This window comes from Microchirus variegatus, assembly GCF_963457635.1.
Source record: "Microchirus variegatus genome assembly, chromosome: 17".
Taxonomy (NCBI): Eukaryota; Metazoa; Chordata; class Actinopteri; order Pleuronectiformes; family Soleidae; genus Microchirus; species Microchirus variegatus.
Genome location: NC_139818.1, coordinates 7,374,497 through 7,401,206, shown reverse-complemented (window position 1 = coordinate 7,401,206; position 26,710 = coordinate 7,374,497). Strand labels below are relative to the sequence as shown.

The 26,710-nt window shown below is 39.0% G+C and overlaps 3 protein-coding genes across 3 annotated transcripts in view; 2 read left to right on the top strand and 1 right to left on the bottom strand.

Moving 5' to 3' along the window:
• Positions 1 to 6,527, top strand: part of LOC310938850 (speckle-type POZ protein) — a 16,290-nt gene extending 9,763 nt beyond the window's left edge. The window contains exons 8-10 of the mRNA XM_083903477.1: positions 1,445 to 1,567; positions 2,512 to 2,654; positions 4,802 to 6,527. Coding sequence (XP_083759603.1) covers positions 1,445 to 1,567; positions 2,512 to 2,654; positions 4,802 to 4,946 — 411 coding nt within the window. The 3' untranslated portion in view covers positions 4,947 to 6,527. The remainder of the gene's footprint in view (positions 1 to 1,444; positions 1,568 to 2,511; positions 2,655 to 4,801) is intronic.
• Positions 6,528 to 9,180: 2,653 nt separating this feature from the next.
• On the bottom strand, positions 9,181 to 20,202 carry LOC310938834 (neurexophilin-1-like; the record flags this gene model as incomplete). Its single annotated transcript, XM_083903459.1, has 2 exons — positions 9,181 to 9,900; positions 20,134 to 20,202. 2 exons carry the CDS (start codon positions 20,200 to 20,202, stop codon positions 9,181 to 9,183), a joined length of 789 nt encoding a protein of 262 aa, XP_083759585.1.
• The window catches only part of LOC310938833 (alpha-tectorin-like), a gene marked incomplete at both ends in the record, with an annotated part of 24,434 nt that continues 17,924 nt past the window's right edge, over positions 20,201 to 26,710 (top strand). Inside the window, 5 exons of the mRNA XM_083903458.1 lie at positions 20,201 to 20,246; positions 22,139 to 22,254; positions 24,461 to 24,739; positions 25,207 to 25,302; positions 25,541 to 25,706. Coding sequence (XP_083759584.1) covers positions 20,201 to 20,246; positions 22,139 to 22,254; positions 24,461 to 24,739; positions 25,207 to 25,302; positions 25,541 to 25,706 — 703 coding nt within the window. The remainder of the gene's footprint in view (positions 20,247 to 22,138; positions 22,255 to 24,460; positions 24,740 to 25,206; positions 25,303 to 25,540; positions 25,707 to 26,710) is intronic.

Below are 26,710 nucleotides of genomic sequence, written 5' to 3'. Positions count from 1 at the left end.
CTCTTGTTGCTGAGATAAAAAACTGTTTCACTCACTAATTATATTAGCATTCTTTTTTATTCTGGAAAGCAGTCACTAGAATTGGAAAAAATATATATATATATATTTTTTCAATTATGTTTTGAGAATAACAAAACATCTTCTAACATCCCAAGTAATAGCTTGCTGAAATACTAAGAAAAACATACAATCTTAAGTGAGATAAAACGTAGAACAAACTTTACAACAATTCTAATTTCTATCTCTGGCAAAACATACTTTTAGGCACTGAAGAACAGTCACATTGCTTTTTGACAATATCACACATGACTGTGGTTTATGTTGCCAAAGGAGCTTATGTGTACTCCTTATAATAGACACAAATACTGCGAAAGAAGAGCTGTTGGACCAGCTGTAGAGAGCACTTCTCAGAATGTCTCCTTTGTAAATATCAGCATTGGTTAGGTTTATGCATAGAATATTGAAAATTAAAGATAGGGCTGCAACTAATATGGTCCCGAAAATGTTCATAAAACCAAACCAAACCTGAAAATGATGATGTTCTCCAATGTCTTGTTCCGTCCAAAAATGTAAGTTATTCAGTTTTAATGATTTCGTTCTTATAGACTCCTTGGCAGCCTATGTCACGCGCGCGTCACATTCTCTCTACTGAGCATATCGGTTGCAGAAAGCACTATTGTGAGCAACACAACATGTCTTATTGTGCTGTCGGTTGGGCTAATTATTTTAACAAACAAGACAAAACACTGAAGTTTTACCGGATACCAAGTTGCACCCCTTTCAAGACTATCTTTGGTCTTTGGTTGCAAGACATCAGGGGGAGCGACTGGAACGAGCAAATGATTGCAAGAATTTTCCGTGCTCACTCCACATCAGTTCGCGTTACGTTAATTTTTAGCCTCAGGTAACAAGCTAACATGAATAAAGTAATTATTACCATGCATAACAATGTTTGAGAGCAACAGTGTAATTAAACTCAGGTTTAAGTTTAAGTAGAAGCTAATGTACTCCGGTTGTTTTGCTAGTTGTGTAGAACTTTCCAGTAGGTATGGAGCATGTATATTTTCCTGTTTTTCCATCTAAAACTGATCATCATAGGTTGTCGGCTTACAACCTATTAAATTGTGTGTGGAATAAAACCTCTTAAAGACACACGTTGTCCGCCATACTGCAACCGGCTGCGCACGCATCCGCAATGTTTGTAAACAACCAAGAGCCCTATATGGAGCAAAGAAACCAGAAAATATTCACATTTTAGAAGTTGAAAAATCTGGAAACTTGTATTGATTATTGAAATAAAAATTAAATAGTTGATGATTTATATAGTAATTGATTTATTGGTTAATCGAATAATGGATGCAGCCCTAAACAGATGTAGCCGTTGAAGCTTGTGTTGTGGGGAACTGCATTAATCAGACCTTATCCTCTGTCTGTTTTCTGTCAGAACCGTGTGGAGATCAACGATGTGGAGCCCGAGGTTTTTAAAGAGATGATGTGCTTCATTTACACAGACAAGGCTCCCAACCTGGACAAGATGGCCGATGACTTGCTGGCAGCAGCTGACAAGGTAATATAACAGTACAATACATCAAGAGGAAGATATAATTGAAAAAGGAAATTGCAAAACCTGGCTCTTGACACATGATGAGACATCTATGTGCCTTTCTTCAGGTCTTTCTCACTGTTGGAGAGTCCCAGGTTTTAAAGCTGTGTGTGTCCCGATAACTGCTATACTGAAAAACAGCCTTTTGCAATTTTGCAAGTCTGGACGCTTATTTGGCTTTTTCTGGCTTTCTCTCTACGAAGCTCCCCCCAAAGTTTCAGTGAACATATTTTTGGCAATAAAAACAGGTTTGCTGGCAAGTATGCTAACATCTTTGCTATCAAGCTAAGCTAGTAGTTCATAAAAATGGTTGAGCAGATACCTTTACAACAATAACAAACACAGAGTATATCCCAAAGATAATTACGACAGCAACAGCAAGAATGCCAGGTCGGCATGGGGTTTGCACACTTCTGTGTTTTTCAGTTCTTGCCTTTTTGAAAAAAGCTGGTTCAATGTTTACTCATGTGTGGCATCTTCGCTTGGTCAGACAGTCGAAAACATCTTTCTCCGACAAAATATTTCCCTGCTTCTTTTTCACCGGCTCTGCCGTAATGAACATCTAAAATAAGCCTATTACTGCCTTGATCCCATAGCTGGTGTCTGGATATGGTGTGTGTTTGTAGTGCCTTGAAGCAATTCATGTTTCTCACAAGACCTCCTGATACTGAGGACTCTGGGTCAGCTACCCTGATCTTGCAAGGCTGTTTTTCCACTAACAGACAGAAGGGGTAGTGGAGACAGCCCCCAATCTACCTGCAACAAGACATTTAACCATCACAATGACTCTGAAGCTGTTAAATTAGGGTAAAAATCCTGTATAGTTGTACTTTAATTAACATTGTGAGAAGTTGCTTGACAGTGGTTTGAATGACATTTGTTCATATCTCTCTCTCTCTCTTTGTTAGTATGCCCTGGAGAGACTGAAGGTGATGTGTGAGGACGCTCTGTGCACCAGTCTGTCTGTGGAAAATGCTGCCGAGATCCTCATCCTGGCTGACCTGCACAGTGCTGACCAGCTCAAAACACAGGCTGTTGACTTCATCAACTAGTGAGTTCACGTACAAACACACATGTAATTGGGTTTTTCAGCAGCTGTTTTCTCTTTTTCTTTAGCATCATTTCATCACTGACTATTGAGGATCCAGTCTCATCCTCTCACCTCAGATCTTGGTGTCGTAATTAATGATTCATTTTCACATGTCCCCTCTCCTCAAGTAGTCTGTGTGATGTTATTAAACTGACATATCAGGGCAACCTGACTCACTCCTTACCATGTCTGCCTTCAACTTATGAACGTGTGATGGTAACACATTAGCCTGAACGTGTGTCTGTGCCAATGTTCAGCTCACATATAATTCTTTAGATTTCTTCTGGTTCAGGATGTTTTGTGTGTGGTTGGATGTGGGACTATAAGTATAATGTGGCCTGTATACTTCTACAATTATATAATGCGTTGTCCAATTGTAACCACGGAGACCCCTCGAGCCTTCATAGTTCTGGTGGTGGTGCCGGATACGCACTGCAATTTTCCGCCGGATCAGTAGGGGTCGCTACACAAGGTTGTTGTGCTTCTGGCTACAGTGAGCAATGGCGTCCTAGAGAGAAAGACTGTTGTTGTTGTTGCAGCTGAATAACATTGAAACAGTGGCCGTTTCTCACCTGAAATAAATATTTCTCTGGAAGTTTCCTGGAAAGCAGTTTTAAGATCATTTGAGGCGAGAAAATAGCCATTTAGAGTCTAAACATGTGGTTTGTGTATTAAGATCTGACGTATTTATAGTTTGCCTGTGACGTTATTGGCAGTGATCAGCTTTGCCTCCGTGGACGCTCAGTGCACACAGTGGCCGGCACAGAGCAGCGTTATCTCGGCCTGTCCCGAGGACCAATCGCAGCCCTTGCCGTCTCTGTTGTCCCTTGACGGAGTGACAGACACTTAAAAATGTTTGTGCAGCCGGAGACGACAGGCTCTCTGGCGACATAGAAGGGTCTCCTTAACCGACAGAGCACTTTACGCAGGATTATAAATTGGGCTTAACACATAAGACATGTTTCCACTGAGTGGAATGGTTCAGTTTGGTACAGTATGTATTTTTTTGCTTTTTTCTTAGGAATAGTACCAAAATAACCAGCCCCAAACTTTGTATCCTTCCCTTGCGGTACCAGAGTAAAATGGTATAGGTCAGGGTGGAGCTAGACCCGGTTCCACCCTGAACAGTCAGCAGATTGGGTGACAGAAAAAGTCACTCCCTTGCGATTGGAGTAAATGTAGGCAAATACCTGCAGTCTATTCTCATATAAAGCTTGATATATTGTTGAGATAAGCAGCCACGAACTGAGCAGGAAAAAAAGAGCTGCTATGCCTCCTCCATTGTTGACTGCTATGCTGCAATCGTTGTTGTCGCCTCGGTAAGATATCAAGCTACAACAAGCATTGGGCACAGCCCATGCCCTGCATACCCAGGACATTCCAAACTGCACTGTACTGTACCAAACCGAATCGTACCATGAAAGAAGCACAGCAGTGATCAGTGCTGACTATCCCTAGTCTTGTTGCAGGTGGGCAAACACATAGAGGACAGGGCTGACTGTGGCTGCATCCACACTGCCTACATTTAAAAACATAATTTATGCTTGTTTTAAAGCCCCAATAACACAGACTTTGGCAGACTTTTTCGTCTGTACTAGCAAAGGACAGAGGACAGAGACCTTTGGTAGTTGACATGGGAAAATCTCTGTTAACACTTACCTCTTTGGCTAAAATAAATCTTTGTTCTTAGTTCTCCATGAAAAAGCCATGTGAAGAATTAACCAACAGTTATTGATCATTAAATTAGTGGTTGACTATGCCAAGGTATGTGATCGGAGTCGAGCTGAGGAATTTTGATGGGAATATGTAAAAAAAAATAAAAAAAATAATAGTAATAATAAAACAAAATTGTGTGAAGTATATGTGAGGAAGAGGATGATGATGAGACAGCAAATTGTCTTATTGGGAATAAATCTTTCTCCTAAAGTCTAGTAAATAAAGCCTATTTACATCACTGTATGTAACGTTGGTGATAATGGTGTTACTTTGACAGCTTAATATTTACTCAGGTTGTATTTGGTATAAAAAGTTTGAGAACCACTGCCTTAAACCATTTGTATTTCTTCTTCGATCTCTGTCTCTCTCTCTCTTTCTCTCTTTTCCTCCAGCCACGCTGCTGAGGTGATGGAGACGGCCGGCTGGAAGTCCATGGTGGGGTCTCATCCTCACCTTGTGGCAGAAGCCTACCGCTCGCTGGCCTCAGCCCAGTGTCCGTTCCTCGGACCCCCACGTAAACGCCTCAAACAATCCTAACAGCCCGAGGACAGAGGCGTCATACTCTGTCATATACACACACACTTTCACACGTACAAACATGAAAGACACAGACCCCCCTCCCCTCTCCAACACAGGGGTAAGATCTACCCACATTGTTACCTACCTACAGCGGCACCCTCCCCCCCTCCCACACAAAAAAAATCTTTCCCTTCTGCCCCATCCAAATATGCTGTATTTAGTCTCTTCAAAGGATGAAGGGAAGGAGGAAGAGGAGGAGGAGGGCATGGAAGAGAGGGAGAGGTGGGCATTGTGAAGTGGATGTAATGTTGTTTACAAAAGAACCACACACCCCCTTTCTTTTCTCCTCGGCTCCTGACATTGTGCTCTTCTCTGCGTGTGAGAAACAGAGAAACAAACACCCTTAGACATCCTGCTTATTCCTACTTTGGAATCCGTTCACAAGGAAGACTGAACACACAAGAACCCCACGAGGAGCCAAGTGTCTGGACATTTCAGGGGTTTCAAGGACAAGTGCAGCCAAATGAGAGATTTTATCACAAGGTGTCTCTGCTCTCGTCTTAGTGTTTGGAGTTGAGCAGCTGAAGAAGCCCCCAAAATCTTAAGGACACATGGGCCTGCGAGGGACTACAGAAAAAGTTACAAACTAGAAGCTCTTACCCCCAGCCCCCTGAGAAAGGCAATCAAGGGCTAGTCAGGGAAAAAAAAGCAGAAAATGGGACAAAAATCGACAGAAATTTTCCTAAAGAAAGTTGGAAAAACATTGCACTAAAGTCAAAGATTACCCCTTGTCAACCCTTACCAGCAGTGAAGTCGAAGTACTATAGGCAAGCACACGTTTGAAGCAAGCTTCATGGACTTTAAAAAAAAAAAAAAAAGCCAAGCTGGACCACCAAGAACAAGTTCCCTTTAACAAGATTTATCAGCAAATGACAAAAACAACACACACACTCCCATTTACACAAGTCTTCATCTGTGTCCGTTTTCATTTTTATTTAATAGCCAGGAATACAAAGCCGTATAGAGACGATACAGAAAAAAGCAGCGCACAACTGGATGTGTCATTCCTGGAGAAACAGTATTTTGTGTGTATGGATTGTGCGTCTTTGAAAACCTTGAGATCCAGAAAGTCCAAGGTGTCACCAGACAAACCAACCAGAGGACAACAAAAATGTCAAGTCTGAAACTATTGGATTAAGTGGGGCATGTAAATGTTCTTTACGGAATTATCATTATTTTCTTCCCCTCAGAACTGTCATTTCTATTATTTTTCCATAGGAATTTGTACAAACACAAGTGTTATACATGTTATTGAAGATGTGTAAAACAAAAGCATTTTGAATCATGAATTTAAAGAAAAACGTTGGCGTTTTCTTTGCAGGCATGAAGACTGAGGGAAAAAATTAATTTGAAATGAACACGTTTTAATGTTCAGAAAGGACAGAATGTGGAAAAAGTCGTTAAAAAAACAAACAACCACATGGATTACATTAAAAGTTATGGTCATCGATAGAAGGAACCATTGTTTCTTTCCTGTAGATATTGCTGGTTATCATGAGAAGTGACACTTAGTTGTTGCCATTTTTTGTTCCCTAAAGAATAAACCACAACTATTTTGTATTGAATGCAATGCAGACTTTGTGTTGGTATTTTTGTATGAATTATGTCGAGACTCCACAAAAATAGATCGCATTTTGAGAAAAGATATTTGTGTGCAGCCGAGACATTTCTGTATTTAATTTTGTAACAAAAATCCCCCCAAAATGAAGAAAATGTGACTGCAGGGAGTCAAACTGCCAGGAAGTCTGTTCAGAGCAGGGGTTTCCAAACACTGGGTCGGGACCCACAGATGGGTGGCTGGAGATTTTGTTTTGGGAGTCCCCAAAACACATTTGAAAAAAGAGTTGTGTTTTAAAGACTGAATTTACCAAACCTTTCTTAGGAATGATTTGGTTACCAATTCAAATGTATGTATCAGATATTAAGTTCTCGGCTCCTGTAACACAACTGAGATTTTTGTGTTACCTACACCAGTTCTCCTGGTTCTGAACCACCTGGACCTGTGGTACCATGCCGATACACCTTGGCTTACCTGTAGCTTGTAGCCAGTAACTGGCCGTCTCGATGATTCTTGACCAACTCTTGTGTGAACATAGGACTTTATTTACATACAGCAGAGCAAACATGTGCCACACAGCCCCTCTGAGTTACTATTCATGCTGTTATTCTGGAGGTTTATACCATATCGTATGATATCATATGATAATCGTACACATCACTCGTGCACTTTGTGCATTTAAATGGTGTAGATTAAATCCATCTTACTGTCTGAATGCTGTATCAGAGAAGAGCAGGTCTCTGTTGGGCTAAGTACATGTGCACATTATACTCTGAATGAGGTGAAGTCTGCCATCTCTGATTGCTTTGTTTCTCAAGAAATCCATGAAAGCATCGCTCACAATGTTAAATAGTAACAAAATCCCTGTGTCCACCCCCCTAATTAGATTAATTCCAAAAACATTAATTGGTAAAAATTAGTCAAAGCGAAAAACACTGAACTTGTCATAGTTTTTTATTTGAAGATTACATGTCATTAAAAAACAAAACAAAAACTTCACTACAGCTCATCATCAGAATTAAACATATGACTGTATATATTTGAACATCAGCTCATGGACCAAATGGTTTGAGGCGCTATTGCCCGCAAAATGGGTGAAATTGCTCACGTACAATAAATTCATAATCATTTTTCATTGATTGACAATCAATCGTTATGCAATCAAATACATTTGACAAATAAAATGGCTAATACAATTAATCTACAATAAGCAAATATAAGAAAATGACTACCATTTTCAAAAGAAATGCTACATAGAAACAATGTTTGTTGTTATAAACGTTTATAACGATGTTTATTTGTTGTTATAGCGTGGAGCGTGGAACGTTCAAACGATGGTTATTATAATTTAATACCATTTTTTGAAGTGTGTTTGTATGAGGTACTGAAACAGTTAGTGCTGACTGCACTGTGAGCGCCACCTTTGTTAAGCGCCAATTTGAGACACTGAGGCTCACTCTCACTGATTTTGCCACTTGACAAAAGGCTCACATAATAAAATCTACCCCTGCTCCCAATTATTATTGTATAAGAATATATTTTGTGGCTTGTTTTTTTTTTTTTTCGGCTGAAATTTGTTTCTCTGTGTCAACCGTTCTCTCTCTGCACCAAAGTCCATAGAGAATCAGCAATTATACATGACAGTACACAGGAGTTGTTGATCCACTATTGTCATCATCACAAAAGTCAAATGTGTTATTTTGGTGATTTCTGCATACTTACCAAACTAGTCAACGGCAGACCAGCAGCTTAAGAATTGTACATTTCCCTCCAAATCTGGGTTCAGGGGAGTAAGCGGTTTACAAATTTCACTTCCTAGTTGGAAAATTGGCTGAAATCATTTTTTTCTTGTGTCCCTGCTGGAAGCCATATTGTGAGTTATCCGGGTGTGGTGTTAACGCATTAGTCATTTGTTTTTGGCACACATGTTAAAAGAAACGCAGAAAACGCACTGTGCGTGCATGCGGTCGCATTTTGCGCAATTGACGTGCACGAAAGGCATTCGAGGCAAGAGAGCAAGTTAGAGGTTCTGTAATCTGACACCACACATGCTGTCATATTCCGTATTGGTTAAAGTTTATAGCCTCATAATATAACATTTTGGGCTATTTTTGGGAATAGTTGTGCACATAATGTCACACATTTTGTGTAGTTCCTGTGTCAAAGTAAAAGCGCTCTAGCATTTCAGTTCCCTGGTTCCCCTTTCTTTTCCTTGTTGTCGCCAAATTAGCTGACTGCAGCAGATGGAGCTGCTGACCATACTGTATAATTTTACTCTGGTACCCCAAGGGAAGGGTGCCCAAAAATGAAATAGTGAGGGCTGTTTATTTTGGTATTATTCCTTCAGAAAATACAAAAATATACACACTGTACCATACCAAAATCAGCTTCATATAAACCATAGCAGAGCTCCTCCCCCCCCTTGTGTCCGACTGTATCCTCACTGTCATGAAAACTCACCGCTGATGCCATCCCCCTCCCTTCCTAAGTCTTACAACAATAACAACAATGGGTGTATGTTCATGGTGGTGTCCTAAAATAATAAAAGGCAAAAAAAAAAAGCGACCAAACTTAAAAAGTTACGCTTTAATTGAACTCCTCTTTGTGGGTGTATTGACACTTGAATGCCTCGTTTTATTCAGAGGGCAGGTAGGCTCTTTCATTCTGGTAGCTGTAGTCTGAACACACTTTCTGCACCAGCCTGTAGTCTGTGCTGTAGAAAGACACGTAGATGCAGATGACCTGGAAAGGTTTGGAGCACATCCAGGTGACGTAGCTCTGCGTCTGCTCCTGATCACACGTCTTTGACGGGTCGTAGTTGCACAGCATCACCTTCTTGTTGCGCTCGGTTTTCTCGTAGTCCACCCAGCAGCTGAACGTCTTTGAGTGTTTCGGGCTGACCACACTTTGGCGCTGTAGGTCAAACGCCACCTCTTTCATCAGTGGGACAAGGCTGATGGAGATGTTGCCCACACCGGTGGAGTTATGGCGGATGTACACTCCAAGAGAGCCATTGTCATGATCCACGATCTTACCCATTATCAGCAAGTTCAGTTTGACCGTCTTGATGTTGGAATAGAAATCTCCCCAACTGAACTTTTGGGAGAATTTGGATGTACCGTGAACTTTCATGATGGGCAGAAGCTTGAGCTTCAAGGAAGAGTTGGAGTGTGATTGTGAGTGTCTGCCTAGTATTTCCCAAAATCCCTGCTTCGGAAATGGGATGAAGGAACTAATGGGGAGTTTTGTATTTTGCTTGTGAAGAGATGGGTTCTGCTGTGAAGTAGACTCATGTTCTCTGTTGAGTTCAGGAGATGCTCCCAAGTCGCCATTATGACATTGACCAAGAACCAACTAGACAAAAAACATGGCAGAAATTAGAAATTACACCTGTAAGTGCTTTTTTTGTTCTTTGGTGTAGCACTCGGCATCATATACAGGCCTTGCATATTACTACAGCGTTAAGAGTCATTTTGGAGTGTTTGGTTTGGATGAAGAGATTTCCGATGCCGTGTTAATGGTGGACTTTTACAAAAACACAAAGAAAAAGATTGTTTATGTCCCGTTCCGCTTTTGTGTGACTACGTCTCACTCACTAACAACCGACCGCAAGAATGGACATGGGGAAATATGTTTTCTTATCTCAACAACAAACAAACTTGTCTTTATGTCACTTTGTAAACCACTCACTCCCTGCACCACAGATAAAATCAGTCATTTTACACATTTTACAAGTTCAAATGAGTCATTTTATGTTTGAAAAATCTTAATTCATGTCGTAATGGAGGAAGAATAAGGTTATGTAGACTAAGGTGTTAATATGTGCTTAATGATTATTAATAAAGAGCTAGTGTACTACTTATTATGTTAGTAAGCATCTAGTTAAAGTGTTGCCGAAATCCTTTGTTTGTGTTTGTCTAAGTGACACAATCTTACTAAATGAGGCAGCAGTAAACCAGCAGCCTTTGTATCTCCACGAGGTATAAATGTTGATCTTCTCTGTGGACTTTAGTGAAGGAAAGTGAACAGTTTACAACCTTCAGTTTCCATTTGTAAAAGGTGTCTAAAGATGAGAACATATTCTTAAGATATTACAGGCTTAAGGTGTATATTCCCCCCCCCCCCGAACTATCCCTTTAAGGACAGAGAATATTGCACCTTGTTAAGCCCTATGATTGATACTGATTGTAAAATTATACAAACTAAAGTTTGTCCTAAGTCCTTTATTTTTATTTAGTACAGATATGAATAATGTTGTAGTTAATATAAAAATATGGTTTAATTAGTATAAAACAAATTGTGACATGGATTTTGATTCAACAACAATCCATAATATCAAACAATACAATACATTGTAATATAATATAGCACATACCAAACAAATGATTCCTTTCAGAATTGCTGATGCAAAGCAGTGGCAGACCAACATCTCCATAATGCACAGAATCTTGGAAGAAGATCCATCCACTCTCATGTGAAGTTGGTTAAGATTTGGAGGTCCCCGTTCAGTGGCAGCTACATCCACACTGAAACACTCAGTTACCAGGCACTACAGCCTCAACACACACGCGCACACAGAGAGGTTACTCAGATTGAATACTCTCTTTTGCTGCGTCTGTATTCTCATCCTCTTTTCTGTCATCCCCTCGCTCTCACTTGCACACACCTGCAAAATCTCTTTCTCTCTCTCTCTCTCTCTCTCTCTCTCTCTCTCTCTCTCTCTCTCTCTCTCTCTCTCTCTCTCTCTCTCTCTCTCTCTCTCTCTCTATATATATATATATGCCTTCTCCCTGCACTGAGAACCAGTGAAGTCTATAATATTGGAAGGTGTTTGTCATGTGCATAAGACAGCCTTTTTTTCTGAAAGAAAATGAAAAAGAAGTCCCGCGCGCCAAAGTCCATAGAGAAAATCTTAAGTTTTTAGTTTGCAGAAACACTAGGAGCTGCTGATCTCCTGCTGCCTCATTTGGGGAATTGGTGTCACTTATGTAAATCCACATCTTTTGGGGGATTTCAAATCAGTGGATTTCAAACACTAATTTGAGCGTACTGAAAGAGGCAGCAGTTGATCAACAAGTCCTGTGTGCCGTGATATGACATTATTTTCATGTTAATTTTTTAAAAAAACCTTGGAATATCCCTTTAAACATCATAAATAAATGACTTACCCCAACTCTTATAAACCTAAATACCTTACCCAGTACTTTTTACTTTGTATATAATATGATTATTTTTACATTATATATACATGTTCTATTTCTTAAATAGAGTTAATATAAGAGAAGGATTTCCATTTTATATTTTCTGGTGTTTCTTATTAATGTTTAAAATTAATTACTGCAAAGTTCTTCATAGTCGACGAATAAATGAATGTCTTCTTATCTTATTTGATCTTATCTTCAACATCAAACATTATCTAAACAATTAATCAGTTAACACTCCATCAGTTTGAGGGTTTAGTTTTCAGTGTTAAGACAAATAGGACATTGTCACACTGCCACCCTGTGGCCAGATAGAAAAGTCCAGATAAATTCGATTTGACAGCCTCAGTATAAGTTACTGAATCGCTGGCTTTGACTCAAACACCTGAAAAATAATATATTTTAAGGCCATAAGTTTTTTTTTTTAATGATAATTGTAATTGTGTGATTATTATATTGTTTTATTGTTTTTTTTTCTCTCCAGTAAATGTCAATGCCTATACCCGTGCCAACAACACACAATATGAAACCAAACAATTATGACCTTGTTTTCAAGAACTCAATATTTAAGTGTTCCATTGTAAATGGTTATTCATTATCTAGTGATGGCGGTAATAAAACACCATGCCTTTTCCTGAAAGTGGTCATAGAACTTGTATCCTCGAATCACTGAGTCATCGTCTCAACAAAATGTCCAGGTAATAAAGAAAAAAAAAGGAAAGAATAATAAAGCAGTTCTACAAAAGAGGAGCAGCATATTATATATGTCGTCAATGACACACATTGTACCAGTACAGTATGTGTGATCCATATTTAATCCTTGTGAGGCTGTGTGTGTCCAGTTACTGCTCATTTAGAGCTCTGCACATCAGGAAGTCACACAGACACAATCAAGAAAATACAATGAACCATATGATTTGCCAACAACAACAATAATAATAATAATAATGATAACATTAATATTTGTCCAAAGATGAAAGCATTTGTCTTTGGTTAAACAGACGGTAACACTTTACAATAAGGGTCCCTTAATTAACATTAGTTAGTACATTATCAAGCATTAATTAACTGTTTAATAATATATTAACAATCATTATTATGTTTTACTTAGTATTATTTAACATTACTTAACGCATTAATAAGCGGTTAATTAATGTTTACTACTCAAAGTTAGTTAATAAATGATTAAGCATTAATAAAAGTTTAATATTTTAATTAGTTATCATGTATGCATTACTCAGCATTGATTAACATATGAGTTAATATATGCCGTTAATAATGTCTGTAGCAATCATTTACTAATGGTGTTTATTTGGAGTGAATAATCATTAAGTAACAGCTAACTAATGCATCTACTAATCATTCACTAATAAACAATTAATTTAGGTCTTAATTAATCATTTATTAATGCTGTACTGTGTATGTCATCAGGTAGCCCTTACCTAACCTTATGAAATGTATTATTTATCATTAGTAACCTCACCTAACTCTTAACAAGTGCCTCATAAGAATTCATTAACCATCGTTAATCATTACTGAATTCTTTTTGGACCCTTATTGTAAAGTGTAAACATGTTTCACATTTCAAACAATCACATGCATTTTCAACAAAAATAGAATGTTCAATGTTCACATTTAAGAAGCTGTAAAATCATGTTTCTGTGCATTTTCTCAAATTATTGCACGTTTGAAACTAACGACGTGTCACGTTACGATGAAAACACAGTGAACGCAACTAATATAATAACGCCTTTTTCCATTAAATAACTTGAATGATTTACCCATGCAATAGCCTCAGAAAGGGCTAAATATCAACATAGGATGACAGCTTCAAAGCTATGTACACATCAGTTGGAGGACTCACAAAAGACCATAAATGTAGAAAAGAGGTAAATATTATACGCTAAATACAGTCATTTATGAATGGTTTTCCACTGAAATCAGCAGTATATCTGTCTTAACTGATTTTATCTGCTGTATTTCACATACAGGCCCATAGTCACATGCATCTTAACCAATTAACCAATTATAGGCTGTACTCAAGAATAGAAATATATAAGGTTAAAAAAGCAGCAATAAAATAAAAATGATGAGCTGAGCCCACTTACCCCCTTCTGGTTCCAGCTCTGTGTTCTTAAAGTCCACATTTAATTTGTTCATTTAGTCAACTGTATTTATACGTGTGTCAATGGAGGACCACAAGGATATATTATCTGGAGGGCTGAATACAGTTGTATGGCGGGCCATAAAAGGTGTCTCTTGCTGTAGAGACTGTATAAATAAAAGTGACTTGACTTGACAAGTGGAGGTGGTTGTCTTTTCTGAATTTAAATTAATTGTAATTTTTTTATGTATTCATTTGAATATATTTGCTATGGACCCTTTTGTGTCTTTAATAAAATCTATCAAAAATAATCTGAGAAAACATTAATATACACAATCAGTGTTTACAGTTAATGTTATGCTTCACATTATACTACTTGACGTTGTCATTGAAATATACTGAAGCCCATCAACAGCTGTTTTTATAATGAGGGAATTAACTCATTAATAGAGAGAAAGGAGAAGGAGGGAGTTTCCAATAAGAGACATTTCCAAGAGAGATATGAAGGTAATTGAAGGCTACATAGGTTCTCCAACACACTTAAAAGGGAAGAGTGAAGTGAGGGATATTCAGCTGCAACATAAAACTTCACCTGTAAATTTGGCACACCTGTGCACCTTTAAAGACCCATCCATCCATCCATTATCTACTGCTTTATCCGGAGAAGACCCATGCACACACGAGGAGGACATACTAACTCCATGCAGAAAGGCTTATGTTCCAACCGGGTTAAAGACCCATTTATACACAAAACACAAAAGATGATTTAGCCCAGTATTTAATTAAAAATACTGGCCCCCTGATTTGATGTTTGAACATGATTTGACAGAATGTGAATTGAGTGACCTGGAACATTTCAATAGGTGTGTTTGTGTACTGGAGGAAAGAGGAACTAGATATGGTGCAAATATTTGACACAAGACAAAAAAAGGTGTGGTACCAAGTAGACTTGATGTGCAATGTGTATGTTTCACCATCATGACCATCATTTAGATTAGAGAAAGAGGTTTAGAGAAAGAGAAGGATTTCCATTTAAGGATAAAAAAAACAAATAACAGTACAATCTTGAGTCTTGAGCAGCAGTGGAATTTCCATCCTTATTTGCATCACAAACTCAGTTTCAATAAACTTTCAATATGGAGGAAGACGACCAGAGAGGGTACATTTAGTCATAATGATCCTGCTCAAGACCTTTAGAGGTTATGAGTATTGAACAGTAGGCAATGATAAGGAGCAAAGGGGGGGGGGGGGGGGGGGCGTCCAGGCAGCAGCATTTCGATAAAACAATAACAGACATGAGAGAAGCAAATGACAGGAACCACATTTTGGAGATTGAGGGTGTTCTTTGGTTTGTTCCAGCCTTTTTTCCACATTGTGTTCGCAGACTGGGGACAGAGAGTGTGTAAAAGTCCTGAGAGTGCAATGCATTGTGTCCATAGGATTTACGGTGAAAATGCACGCATAGGTTAATGGGAAAGCAGACTGATAACACATTCCTGTTGTATACCAGTTTACATATCTCTGTTTACAGACACTTGAACCATGTGACAGAACAATGAGACCTCTTGTCAAGACATGAATAATGTCTCAGAGAGTAAATCATTGGACACCTATGGTCAATTTAGAGCGTCCAATTGACCTAATCCTGATATTGCATGTTTTTGGACTGTGGGAGGACACCAGAGAACCTGGAGAACCTGGAGAATCAGGAGAAGACCCATGCACACACGAGGAGGACATACTAACTCCATGCAGAAAGGCTTATGTTCCAACCGGGTTAAAGACCCATTTATACACAAAACACAAAAGATGATTTAGCCCAGTATTTAATTAAAAATACTGGCCCCCTGAGGTGTGTTTGTGTACTGGAGGAAAGAGGAACTAGATATGGTGCAAATATTTATTTATTTAATATATCAATGCATTGTGTCCATAGGATTTTCGGTGAAAATGCATGCATAGGTTAATGGGGAAGCAGACTGATAACACATTCCTGTTGTATACCAGTTTACATATCTCTGTTTACAGACACTTGAACCATGTGATTTGGTTTGACAGAACAATGAGACCTCTTGTCAAGACATGAATAATGTCTCAGAGAGTAAATCATTGGACACGGTGGTAATATACACCATTACTGTAAATGCTGTGTTGAGAAATACCCGTTTGACAAATGATTAAGCGATGGAACAGATGATGGATCCTTTGATTAGAACAGGGTGTGAAATGTTTTATTGTGAACTGTTACAGGAATGGTTGATAAATGTTTTATGTCAGTTGGTTTTGTTCCTTTTGGTACAAAATGACCCAAATAGAAAGGAGAACACACACAAACACCCAGTCTGTAACTCCTCCCTCAGGCTTATGACACCACGTAGATTTTACTATAAAAACCGTCACTTCAGTCCTGTAGTCTTATCTCACTCAGATGATAACAGGTGATTACTTCCCCCCAAAACTCCATATTTTATATATCAGATATTTATTTGAACAAAAATAATTTGCTCCTTGAATTATGTTTATTACATTTACAGTGTATTTGACATTTGGACAGATTTAAAAGCTAGAATAGAATGGCCAATCACCTCTTGCTGTTTCTGCTGCTTTTGGGGATAAGTAAGTACCTGTGTTAGTGTTTTTTTTTGTGTGAATGTATTTTAAAAGTTGATCACACCATGAGTTGTTTCATCAATTATTTCTTCTTTGTTTCACCCACAGGAGCAGTGACTCCCCAGGGACCGAGTAAGTTAACTTTTTATTAAAATGTAATGTTCATCAATTCAGTGACAGGTATACGATCAGTCATGTATCAAACAGGTTTAGAGGGAAGTTAATTCAGATTATTCTCTGAATTTGTGCTGCATTATGATCAGACATTATTATGTGAAATGCCTTGAACAGTGCCGGCCCAAGGTATAAGCCATTGGTTCTCAAAGTGTGGCCCGGGGGCCAATGGCGGCCCACAGAAACATTTCTGGGGGCCCGCAATGAATTACAGTTGATAGTTTTAATCCAGGAGGTGCTAAGCTTGTTAAATGTTAATTGGACATTACTGGATACAGACCAATAAGTGTAAACAAAAATATTGGGTATTTACCTGGTTTCTATATGGTGAATTTTAGTGTATTATTGGGTTATAAGCTGGTAATAAGCAGGTAGCTACAGCCCCCAATTACTAGCTATTTACCCAATAAATATATGGTAACAGAAATGTGTTACTTGGTATTAACCTGTAATTAGAAGGTAAGAACAATGGCCAAAATATTGGGAAATTACCCAGTAAATTATAAAGCGTTATTATATTAATGCTTAAATTACATTATATTAATGCTTATATTACTTAACGCTAAACTGTAGAACTGCAATCTGGTCATTAAAATTATTACAAATGGGATTTATTTCTGTTTTTTTTTTTTTCCTTTTTTTTCCTTTGACGGCCCTCAGTCCAATGTTGGGTTCTTAAATTGGCCCTCAGGTATCAAAACTTTGAGAACCCCTGGTTCAAAGCTGCTGCTTGGGCCCCCAGTAGTGTGTGGAAAGAGAGAGAGAGGGAAAAAAAAGCATTTTAACAATTTAAATAAATCTACATGTCTTTAGATTTAGATATCTAAATAGTGTTGAGATAAAGTTAATTGGTTTATTTAGTGAACATATGTACATCTGTTTAAAGTTTTAAAAACCAAAGCCATTACATTTTTTATTTAAGTTCAGTATTACCACATATACTTGAATATGAAAGTGAAAATTAAAAAAACACTTTTGTGATTTTACAAGCCATCTAAAATAAAAGACAAACGAACAAATAAGAGTTTTTTAGTGTAATTCATCTACTTTTAAGTTTTACAGTTGTATCAGTAATAGTCAAGCACTGGCTACTCTGGGAGCCAGAAATGGTGCTCACACAAGTTTCTACCCCGCATGTACCAGTGAGGGTGAATAACATTTAGGTTCCATGTTTTTGGAAATACAGTGGAGGAAATATATATTATAAGTATTTGATCCCACACTGATTTTGTAAGTTTATCCACTAACAAAGAAATGAACGCTCTATCATTTTAATGGTAGGTTTATTTTAACAGGGAGAGACAGAATGTCAAAAAGAAAATCCAGAAAATCACATAAAACAAAAGATTTAAATAAATATTTGTTTAAAAGATTAATAAAAGATTAATAAAAATGTTGCAATATTTTGCAATTCATTGAGTGAAATAAGTATTTGACCCCCTATCAAAACCATACGTAGTACCTGGTGGAGGAGAAACCCTTGTTGGTAAGTACAGAGGTCAGACGTTTCTTGTATAGTTCATTACCAGGGGCCTCATGTATAAACCGCTTGCTTTCACGCACACGATGGCATTTATAAAAATGTACTTGGCGTCGAACCTAGCGGACCGCAGCGCAAACTCTCGAGCTGCCGTGAGAATTTGCGGAGCTCTGCGCAAACGCTTGTCAGGTGGAGACGCTGCAATATTAAGCTCTAAAACTTATCACAGTGTTTCAAAATAATATTATTAATTTGTCTACAGTGACAAGCATGCGTTATTCTGTGACGAACAACAATGATACACCATCGTACGTTTGAACATGTGTGGATAAGATCAGAGGACACTGAGGACAAAACTGATCCCGCGCGCAAACACACACACACTTCAAACTCACTCACACACACACGAGCACGCGCGCGCGCACACGTTTGAAGTGTGTGAGTGAGTCACACTTTTCTCTAAGTCTTACTTTGAGCAAATAACTGAAATTGATTTAACTCAAATTACTATTTTCTTTATGTAAATAGACACAGTTGCTGACGTGAACGCATGAACACACGCCAGTGTAATCAGTCTAACATGTTTTAAACGCTCCAAAATAAAGTTACAAACTCATTTGTTGTAAGAAAATGGGACCTGAACGTTGAGTAGAACATTTCCTTATCCCATTTTAATCCATACGATAACAAAATAACTGCAAAAAAGTTATTCCACCACCGCTGCGCCTTTCATCAGAAGAGACAGCTGATGCAGGTGCGCGCTCGTCAGCCGCTGGAGACACCGGCACAGCTGAAACACCGGCACACGCATCTTCCTCCTCCCTCTTCCTCCCTCCCCAGCGTCCACAACACAATCAGTGACAGTAATGAATCATTATATGCAGTAACTCAATGAGCTCTATCTGCTTATTCTGTGCGTAATGCGCGTGTGCGTAACTGGATGATGACGCGTGACACTGACTTAATTATAGATTGTTGAAATGATCTGTAAATTCAGCTCACATGGATAAGTCTTGTCTAAACAAAAATGTTACATCAGAAAAACAACACCCACAGGATCAACTATCAATGCACAGTTTTCTTTAAACATTTATATGAGAGCAGCCGCGGTGACCCTCACATTTAGTTCCTTCGTGTTTATATCTAATTCCAAAAAAACAAACAAACAAAAAATATTAATATATATTTTTTAAAATGTATACATCATAAATCGATGCGTCCATCGCACACTTTCCATCTTTTTATTTTATTTTCCTCCTTCGCTGCCGCATTTGTCATTGTTCTTCAGGAAGGAGGCGTCAGAGAGGGCGTTTTAGAGTCATTTGTATATTAATGTGGGGGTGGAACGAGGGCGTGGTGTGTAACTCATTCACCTCCGCTCAGTTTCACGTTTGATGGGATGTATAAAGAGAAGGTGCGCAGGACTCGGCGTACGCACGGTTTTATGAATCTGAGAATTTCTTTGCGTACGTACTTTTCAAATTTTGTGAGTACGCCCTCTTTCAGTATGAAAGCTGCACACTCTTTTATACATTAGGCCCCTGGTTTGTACACATCTCAGGAGGAATTTTGGACCACATTCTTTGCAGATCCTCTCCAAATCCTTAAGGTTTCGAGGCTGTCGCTTGGCAACTCAAAGCTTCAGCTCCCTCCACAGTTTTTCTATAGGATTTAAGTTTGGAGACTGGCTAGGCCGCTCCATGATCTTGAGCCACTACTTCGTTGCCTTGGCTGTATGTTTTGGGTCAATGTTGTGCTGGAAGACCCATCCATATTAAGATTCCTGGCTGACAGAAAGCATTGGTCACCCAGGATTTCATGGTACAAGGCCCCATCCGTCTTTCTCTCGATGTGGTGAAGTTGACCTGTCCCCTTGGCAGAGAGACAACCCCAAAGCATAATGCTTGGGGTTGCTGGGGATGGTGTTCCTGGGATCATATTTCCTTCTCCTTCCTCCAAACACAGTAAGTTGAATAGATTCCAAATAGCTCGATTTCGATCTCACCTGACCACATCACCTTCTCCCAACCATTCAGGTGTTCAATGGCAAACTTCAAACGGGCCTGTACATGTGCCTTCTTGAGCATGGGGACCTTACAAGTGCTGCTGGATTTGAATCCATTACGGCATAGTGCAGGGGTGTCAAACTCAAATACAGAGTGGGCCAAAATTTAAAACTGACAAATTAACCTTTTAATAGGGACCCAAACCCAAAAAGTTTTGCATTGAATATTGAACAAGCAAGGCTTATATAACTTTATAGTGACATGCAAAATCGAGTTTCAAATAATAATAATAATAATTAAAAAATATCAATGGCATATCAAATAAAATTTAAATAAAAAATGAATGCACCTTAAATACAGGATAAGCGGTAGATAATGGATGGATAAAAATTGAATGCCTCTTTTCTATTTGCAGCCTTCTGAGGTAAATATCAAAATAAACTTTTTCCACATGCTAATAATACATTTGAAAATAAAATAACAATAATGAATGAATCAAACATTCAAGCCTTGAAGTAGCAAGAGAAAGTGCAGGAATAAAACGTTAATTATTGCTCAGTTTGCTACACTGATTTGCTTTAACACTGAATATGGAACAAGCAACGCTTATATAACTTAATTGTGCAAAATCAACTTTCAAAATACAAACTAAAAAACATCAATAGCATATTAAATAAAATTTAAATAAAACATTTAATGCCTCTTTTCTATTTGCAGCCTTCTGAGGTAAATATCAACATTAACTTTTTCCACAAGCTAATAAATTTGAAAATAAAATAACAATGAATAAATCAACCATTCAGGCCTTTTTACTGCTCAGTTTGCGACACACTGATCTAATCTGATGTGCCCAAGACAGATACCTGGCATCTTTTCTTGGTTGCTAGTTCATTAAGTTCATCGGGGTTCAGGCTTTGAGCTGAGGCAACCTTCATTATCGAACGAAGGTGTTCATCAGTCAGACGTATCCTGTGAGACGTTTTCGTCATCTTCATTGAGGAGAAAAGTTGCTTACATAGATAAGTGCTGCCGAACATGGAGAGCAATTGAGCAGCTTGGGTGCGGAGCTGAGGCATTGTGTCAGGGATGAATTGTGGAAACTGTGCAGTGCCAACAGCATCATACTTTGACTTCAGCGTGTCATCACACTGGAGTTCAATCAGCTCCATTTGGAGGTTAGTTAGTGCTTTTTATATATAAAAAGCATGTATAATACCGGCGGGCCAGCCCTAATGTTAATTTGATATTGCCTCAAGGGCCAAATGAAATTACACGGCGGGCCAAATTTGGCCCGCGGGCCAGAGTTTGACACCCATGGCATAGTGTGTTAACAATTGTTTTCTTTGTGACTGTGGTCCCAGTTGCCTTGAGATCATTAAGAAGTTCCTTCTGTGTAGTTCTGGGCTGATCCCTCGCCTTTCTCTTTATCATTGATACCCCACAAGGTGAAATATTGCGTGGAGCCCCAGACCGACGGAGATTGAGAGTCATTTTATGTTTCTTCCATATTCTAATATAGCACCAACAGTTGTCTCCTTCTCATTCAGCTTCTTGCCAATGGTCTGGTAGCTTTGTCTAAAATCTTGTCCTGATGTCCTTAGAAAGTTATTTGGTCTTGCCCATGATGGAGAGATCTGCAAAGAGGAGTGGTCCAAAATTCCTCCTGAGATGTGTACAAACCTGGTGCTGCTACAAGAAACGTCTGACCTCTGTACTTGCCAACAAGGGTTTCTCCACCAAGTACTCAGTAATGTTGATAGGGGTCAAATACTTATTTCACTCAATGAATTGCAAAATAATTTCAGTCTTTTGTTTTATGTGATTTTCTGGATTGTCTTTTTGATATTCTGTCTCTCCCTGTTAAAATAAACCAACCATTAAAATTATAGACCGTTCATTTCTTTGTTAGTGGATGATCTTATAAAATCAGTGAGGGATACAAATACTTATTTCCTCCACTGTATACTTTTCCAAAATGTTTTTTTTTATTTTCCTAAACTACGACATTTGTTTCCAGGTCCTCTCTACCCAATATCTGGAACTTCAAATCCTCCATCAGATGATGGAAGTTCACCAAAGATCACCCTGCGGAGGCCTTTTGTTTACTTCGGACGGACTTATAATAACATCTACGTATGTAAAGTTCACTTTTCATGATTTATGAAGAAATGAACATGCTTGAGATACATTAAATGATCACAACCAATACCGTTACTACTAAACCACACTTAGCAATCACCATGAAACAACCAGGATGTCAAACAATGCTATTATTATATTAGTCCTAGTTAGCAATGAGACAACATATGACGCTCTCACAGAAGTGGAACTTTGGAAAGGGAATTGACAGAACTATCAATTGGGACGCAACCTTTTATGGGCAAAACTATTTGGGAAAAATACACAGGAAATAGTTAGAACATTTTCCAGTTTCATCGCGCGGGGTGGGAGTGAAGTATAGTTTTTGGTGGCTCTGTGTGTGTGTCCGTTTGTTTGTTTCCACACTTGCACTTGCCACTATGACCAGCAGAGAGCACCAGAGGCCTGTTGCACGAATGGGGTGAAGTCTGCCATCTCTGATTGCCTTGTGAATACTGTAAAGATTTGGTATGTGTATTTCCACGAGAAATGGTAAATGGATTGGACAAGATAATATACTGCTGGGCTGATAAGGGACTAGTGACATATTCACAATTACTCACAAGATTACACAGTTAATATAATGAAAATATTGCTTCTGAATGTAAAACATTTACAGGTGAAAAGCTGCCTCATAAACCAGCAATTAAAAGAATATAATACATCATTCAAAATAGAAACACAGTACTGCAAAAACTTAGGATTGCAGATACAAAGGTAAAATAGAAATGGGGAAAAATAATTACAAATGAACATATCAACAAAGGTCCAGGCCTAGGTGCCAGTGTGGGCTGCCAGTGTTCAAATGATTCAGTCCATACGCCAGGAGTCAGTGAAAAGACAAAAGTCCATTGGTTCCTAGAGTTGAGAGTGAATACAGTTCATTGTCCAAAAGGTTAACAGTTCAAAGGGTTAACAGGTTCAAAAGCGTCTCAAGTAAGAGTGTTGTGTCTGGGCAACCTTGAGGCACATCTGGGCAGATGTCTTAGGCTAAGCCAGCTAGTTACATACACATAACAACACTGGGCGAAACATGTACAATCATACAGTTGAATATGAAGCCATGAAGCCATGGGAGCCATGAATACCACTGGCTCCCAACGCACCACTGCGCTGCTGTAATGCACCCATCCGGGGCTAGCCTCCGCTTCTCTTCCCCACCCGACAAAGTCCAGCTTTGTGGCTGAGTGAGGTGGAGTTTGGCCTCTGAGGCTTTTTTGGCAGATACTGGTAAACACACGTCTGGTTAAGAAGCCACCGCTGTTGGATCCAGTCCTCTACTTAAGTTGTAGCAATTTCAGCTTTCTGCTGTGAGGCATACTTACCTTGCTCTTCTGGTTCTGGGCTTGCTTGCCTGACAAACTCAGCATGCAACACCATCATGTCAGGTTGTGCAGTAAGGTTTTGACCCTGGACTTGGGCGAAGCAGTTGTCCAAGTAGGTCCGGGTTAGTGCATTTTGGTTTACCTACTGGGTCAATGAGGGGCTTGAGGAGGTCTTTGAGGGCAGTGTCACAGCGGTCCATATCATATTTCCTTAGGGGAGTTCTCTTCAGGACAAGGCTAGCCACTACATCCTGAGGGTGGAGGGTTAGGGTTAGGCAGTTCTCAGCACCTGATCCAACCACTAAGTACACACTAAGCAGCACAATATTCAAAGCTAATCTAATGAACACGATTAAATGGCAGGGTGACCACCAACAATCGGTTGCCAGTCAACGACTTAGCTTGTTAACAATTTTTAGCAGGTTTTGGCGCTGGACAACCAAAAACCAATCAAAAATCAGAAGAAGCTAGGTTAACAGGCTAACACATGCTAACACACGCTTAGCAGTAGCAATACACCATCGGGAAGGTTTAATCTCTTTAGTGGAATCAAATTCAACCAAACTAGGAGACGAAACTTCAATAATTCTAGTGAAATTTAACAAGAAGATATCTGGCATTTGTTCAGTTGTTACAAAGTTGGTATAGTTTTACAATTAGTTGATTGTGGTAACTTTAAATGGGGAAAATTGTTAAAAATCAATGTAACTGATAAAATCTTCTATAGCTCACAATCTTCCAGTCCTTTATTTTATTTATTTTAAAGTGTCAAAGGGGGAGAAGCCAACATCTTTTCACATTATTTTATAGTATATTTTTCTGAATATACTATAGTAACTACAGTTATGATACTGAAAACATTTATACATTTACAGGTCAACCAGAATGGACACCTAACCTTCAACGCTGCGTGGAACAGTTACACTCCTCAACGTTTTCCAATGAACGGGGCTCGAGACTTCATTGCTCCATTCTGGACAGATTTAGACAACAGAGGAAACGGTCATGTTTACTACAACCAGTACACCAGCGGCAGTGTCCTCCAAAGAGCTACACGAGACATCAACACCTATTTCCCAAGCATCAATTTTGATGCCACATTTGTCTTTGTTGCAACATGGTATGAGGTGGCCTACTACCCCAATTCAGGAACAGTAAGTCTGAATTTATTTCATTAATATCTGTTTTTCCACCAAGTGGAATGGTTCGGTACATATGGTAGAGGTTTTTTGCATTTCCATTAGGTATTGTACCAAAATAACCAGCTCCAATGGTTCTTTAGCACCCTTTCTTTAGGGTACCAATGTTACAGTTTGGTCAGGGTAGCTCCACCCACGACAGCCAACTGATTGGCAAATGCCTGCAGTTCACAAACACCAAACAGAAGAAGCATAATAACATGAACAACCCAAAACAACTAAAAGTTACACACTGCAGCTTAAATAAAAAATAAACAATTATTGTGGTGATTTTTGGAAAAACTGTTTGCTCAGAACAGTTTGTACCCGTCATTTAAATCAACTGTGAATACAATAAACTGGAAGAGTAAGATAATAAGTACATTGCTTGTTGGAGGGTCAGTGCTGGAATGAAGAAAAGTGTACATAATCATTTTTTGCAGCGCACCACTGTCCAGGCCGTGTTGATCTCTGGGGGCCAAACATCATTTGTGCTGATGAACTATGGGTTAATAGCCTCAACCTCCCGGAGTGTGCAGGTCAGAGTGCTGTCATAATGTGTATTTTTAGAATTTTTTAAATTTAAATTATGCCTTGAAAATTTTTTTTTTTATGTGCTTTAAGTGAGGGAAACTGAACTGAATTATTAATTGTGTTTCATAACCAACAAACACACATACTCTCACCATTTCTACTAATCAAACTATAATCATTATTTTTTTCATTCATTTTTTAGCATTTCCATCAGGCTCATGACTTGTGTTTTGCGTTCTGCAGGCTGGCTATGATACTGTAGGGTCTGCTCACCATTTCACCATCCCTGGATCATTCTCCACTTCTGCAACAGGCCCCAACTCAGTTTTCCGCCTGAGAAGCAACGTCAATGTCCCTGGTCAATGGGCCTTCAGAACAGACCACGGCTCAAGAGGCTGCACCTTTAACAGTAAGAGCAGAAGCAGTGATCGTAACAGTGATGTTTATCTCTTCGAAATTGTAAGTTATATAACTTTTGGCAGCTAAGATGGCTAGGACTAGTAGCTAATGTTGATGTTTGTGTGTGACGCTGTTTATCATTTTAAATTAAATTGTACTATGACTCAACTGATCCGGGTTAATGATGCTAGAGACTTGCAACTCATGGGTTAATTTAAAGACACGGGTGAAAGATCCGATTGACTCAGTTTCCTGCTGGCTGCACTGGTAATGACGTCGCAACGCTTCTCAGCAAGAATCAGTTTTCGATTGCCATTCCTAACAATAACACCAAGATATTACACACTTGTAATATGTGAACGAATAAACTCACAGATTGTGCTTCCTCATGAGCAAACCAACGAGGATGGAAGAAGATTGTGTGGAGCTCTCTTCATCATGTGCAGCGTTCCAACATGCCAACCACTATAAGTTTTGTCCTTAGATGCTTGTTCAAAGGAGCGGGCAATGTGTGAGAGCTGAGCCACAACTTGCTAAGAGATGCGTTCAAACCGTGCACTACCTAGCATGTCAACAGAGAGTTTGGTGGCACATACGTTTACTGCAAGACGTACCTCCACGTCCCTTCCAGGATCTTCCAGGAGCTTTTGCATTGGGCTGAATCTCTTGCTTGTGAGTAAAGAAAGATGGTCCAATTAACCAAGGTGAGAGAGCTAGCTGATTGGCTGGGACAGCTCTTGTAGCGTGATCACCAGGGTTTTGGTCAGTTGGAATGTAATTCCATTGGCTCACATGTGTAGATCGTCTGATCCTTTGGACTCGATTGTGCACATAAACATAAAATCGCCTTGACTCGTTGGATATGTAGCCGAGCACTACTTTATGCTGACAGGTGCGGCAAATTATTATTTATTAAGATCTGGACCCTGGAGCAACATCTCATTCAAAGATATGCAATTGTGAGTCGAACACAACTTTTATTTGTCTCGGCTTTTGGGGATGATATATTCCAAA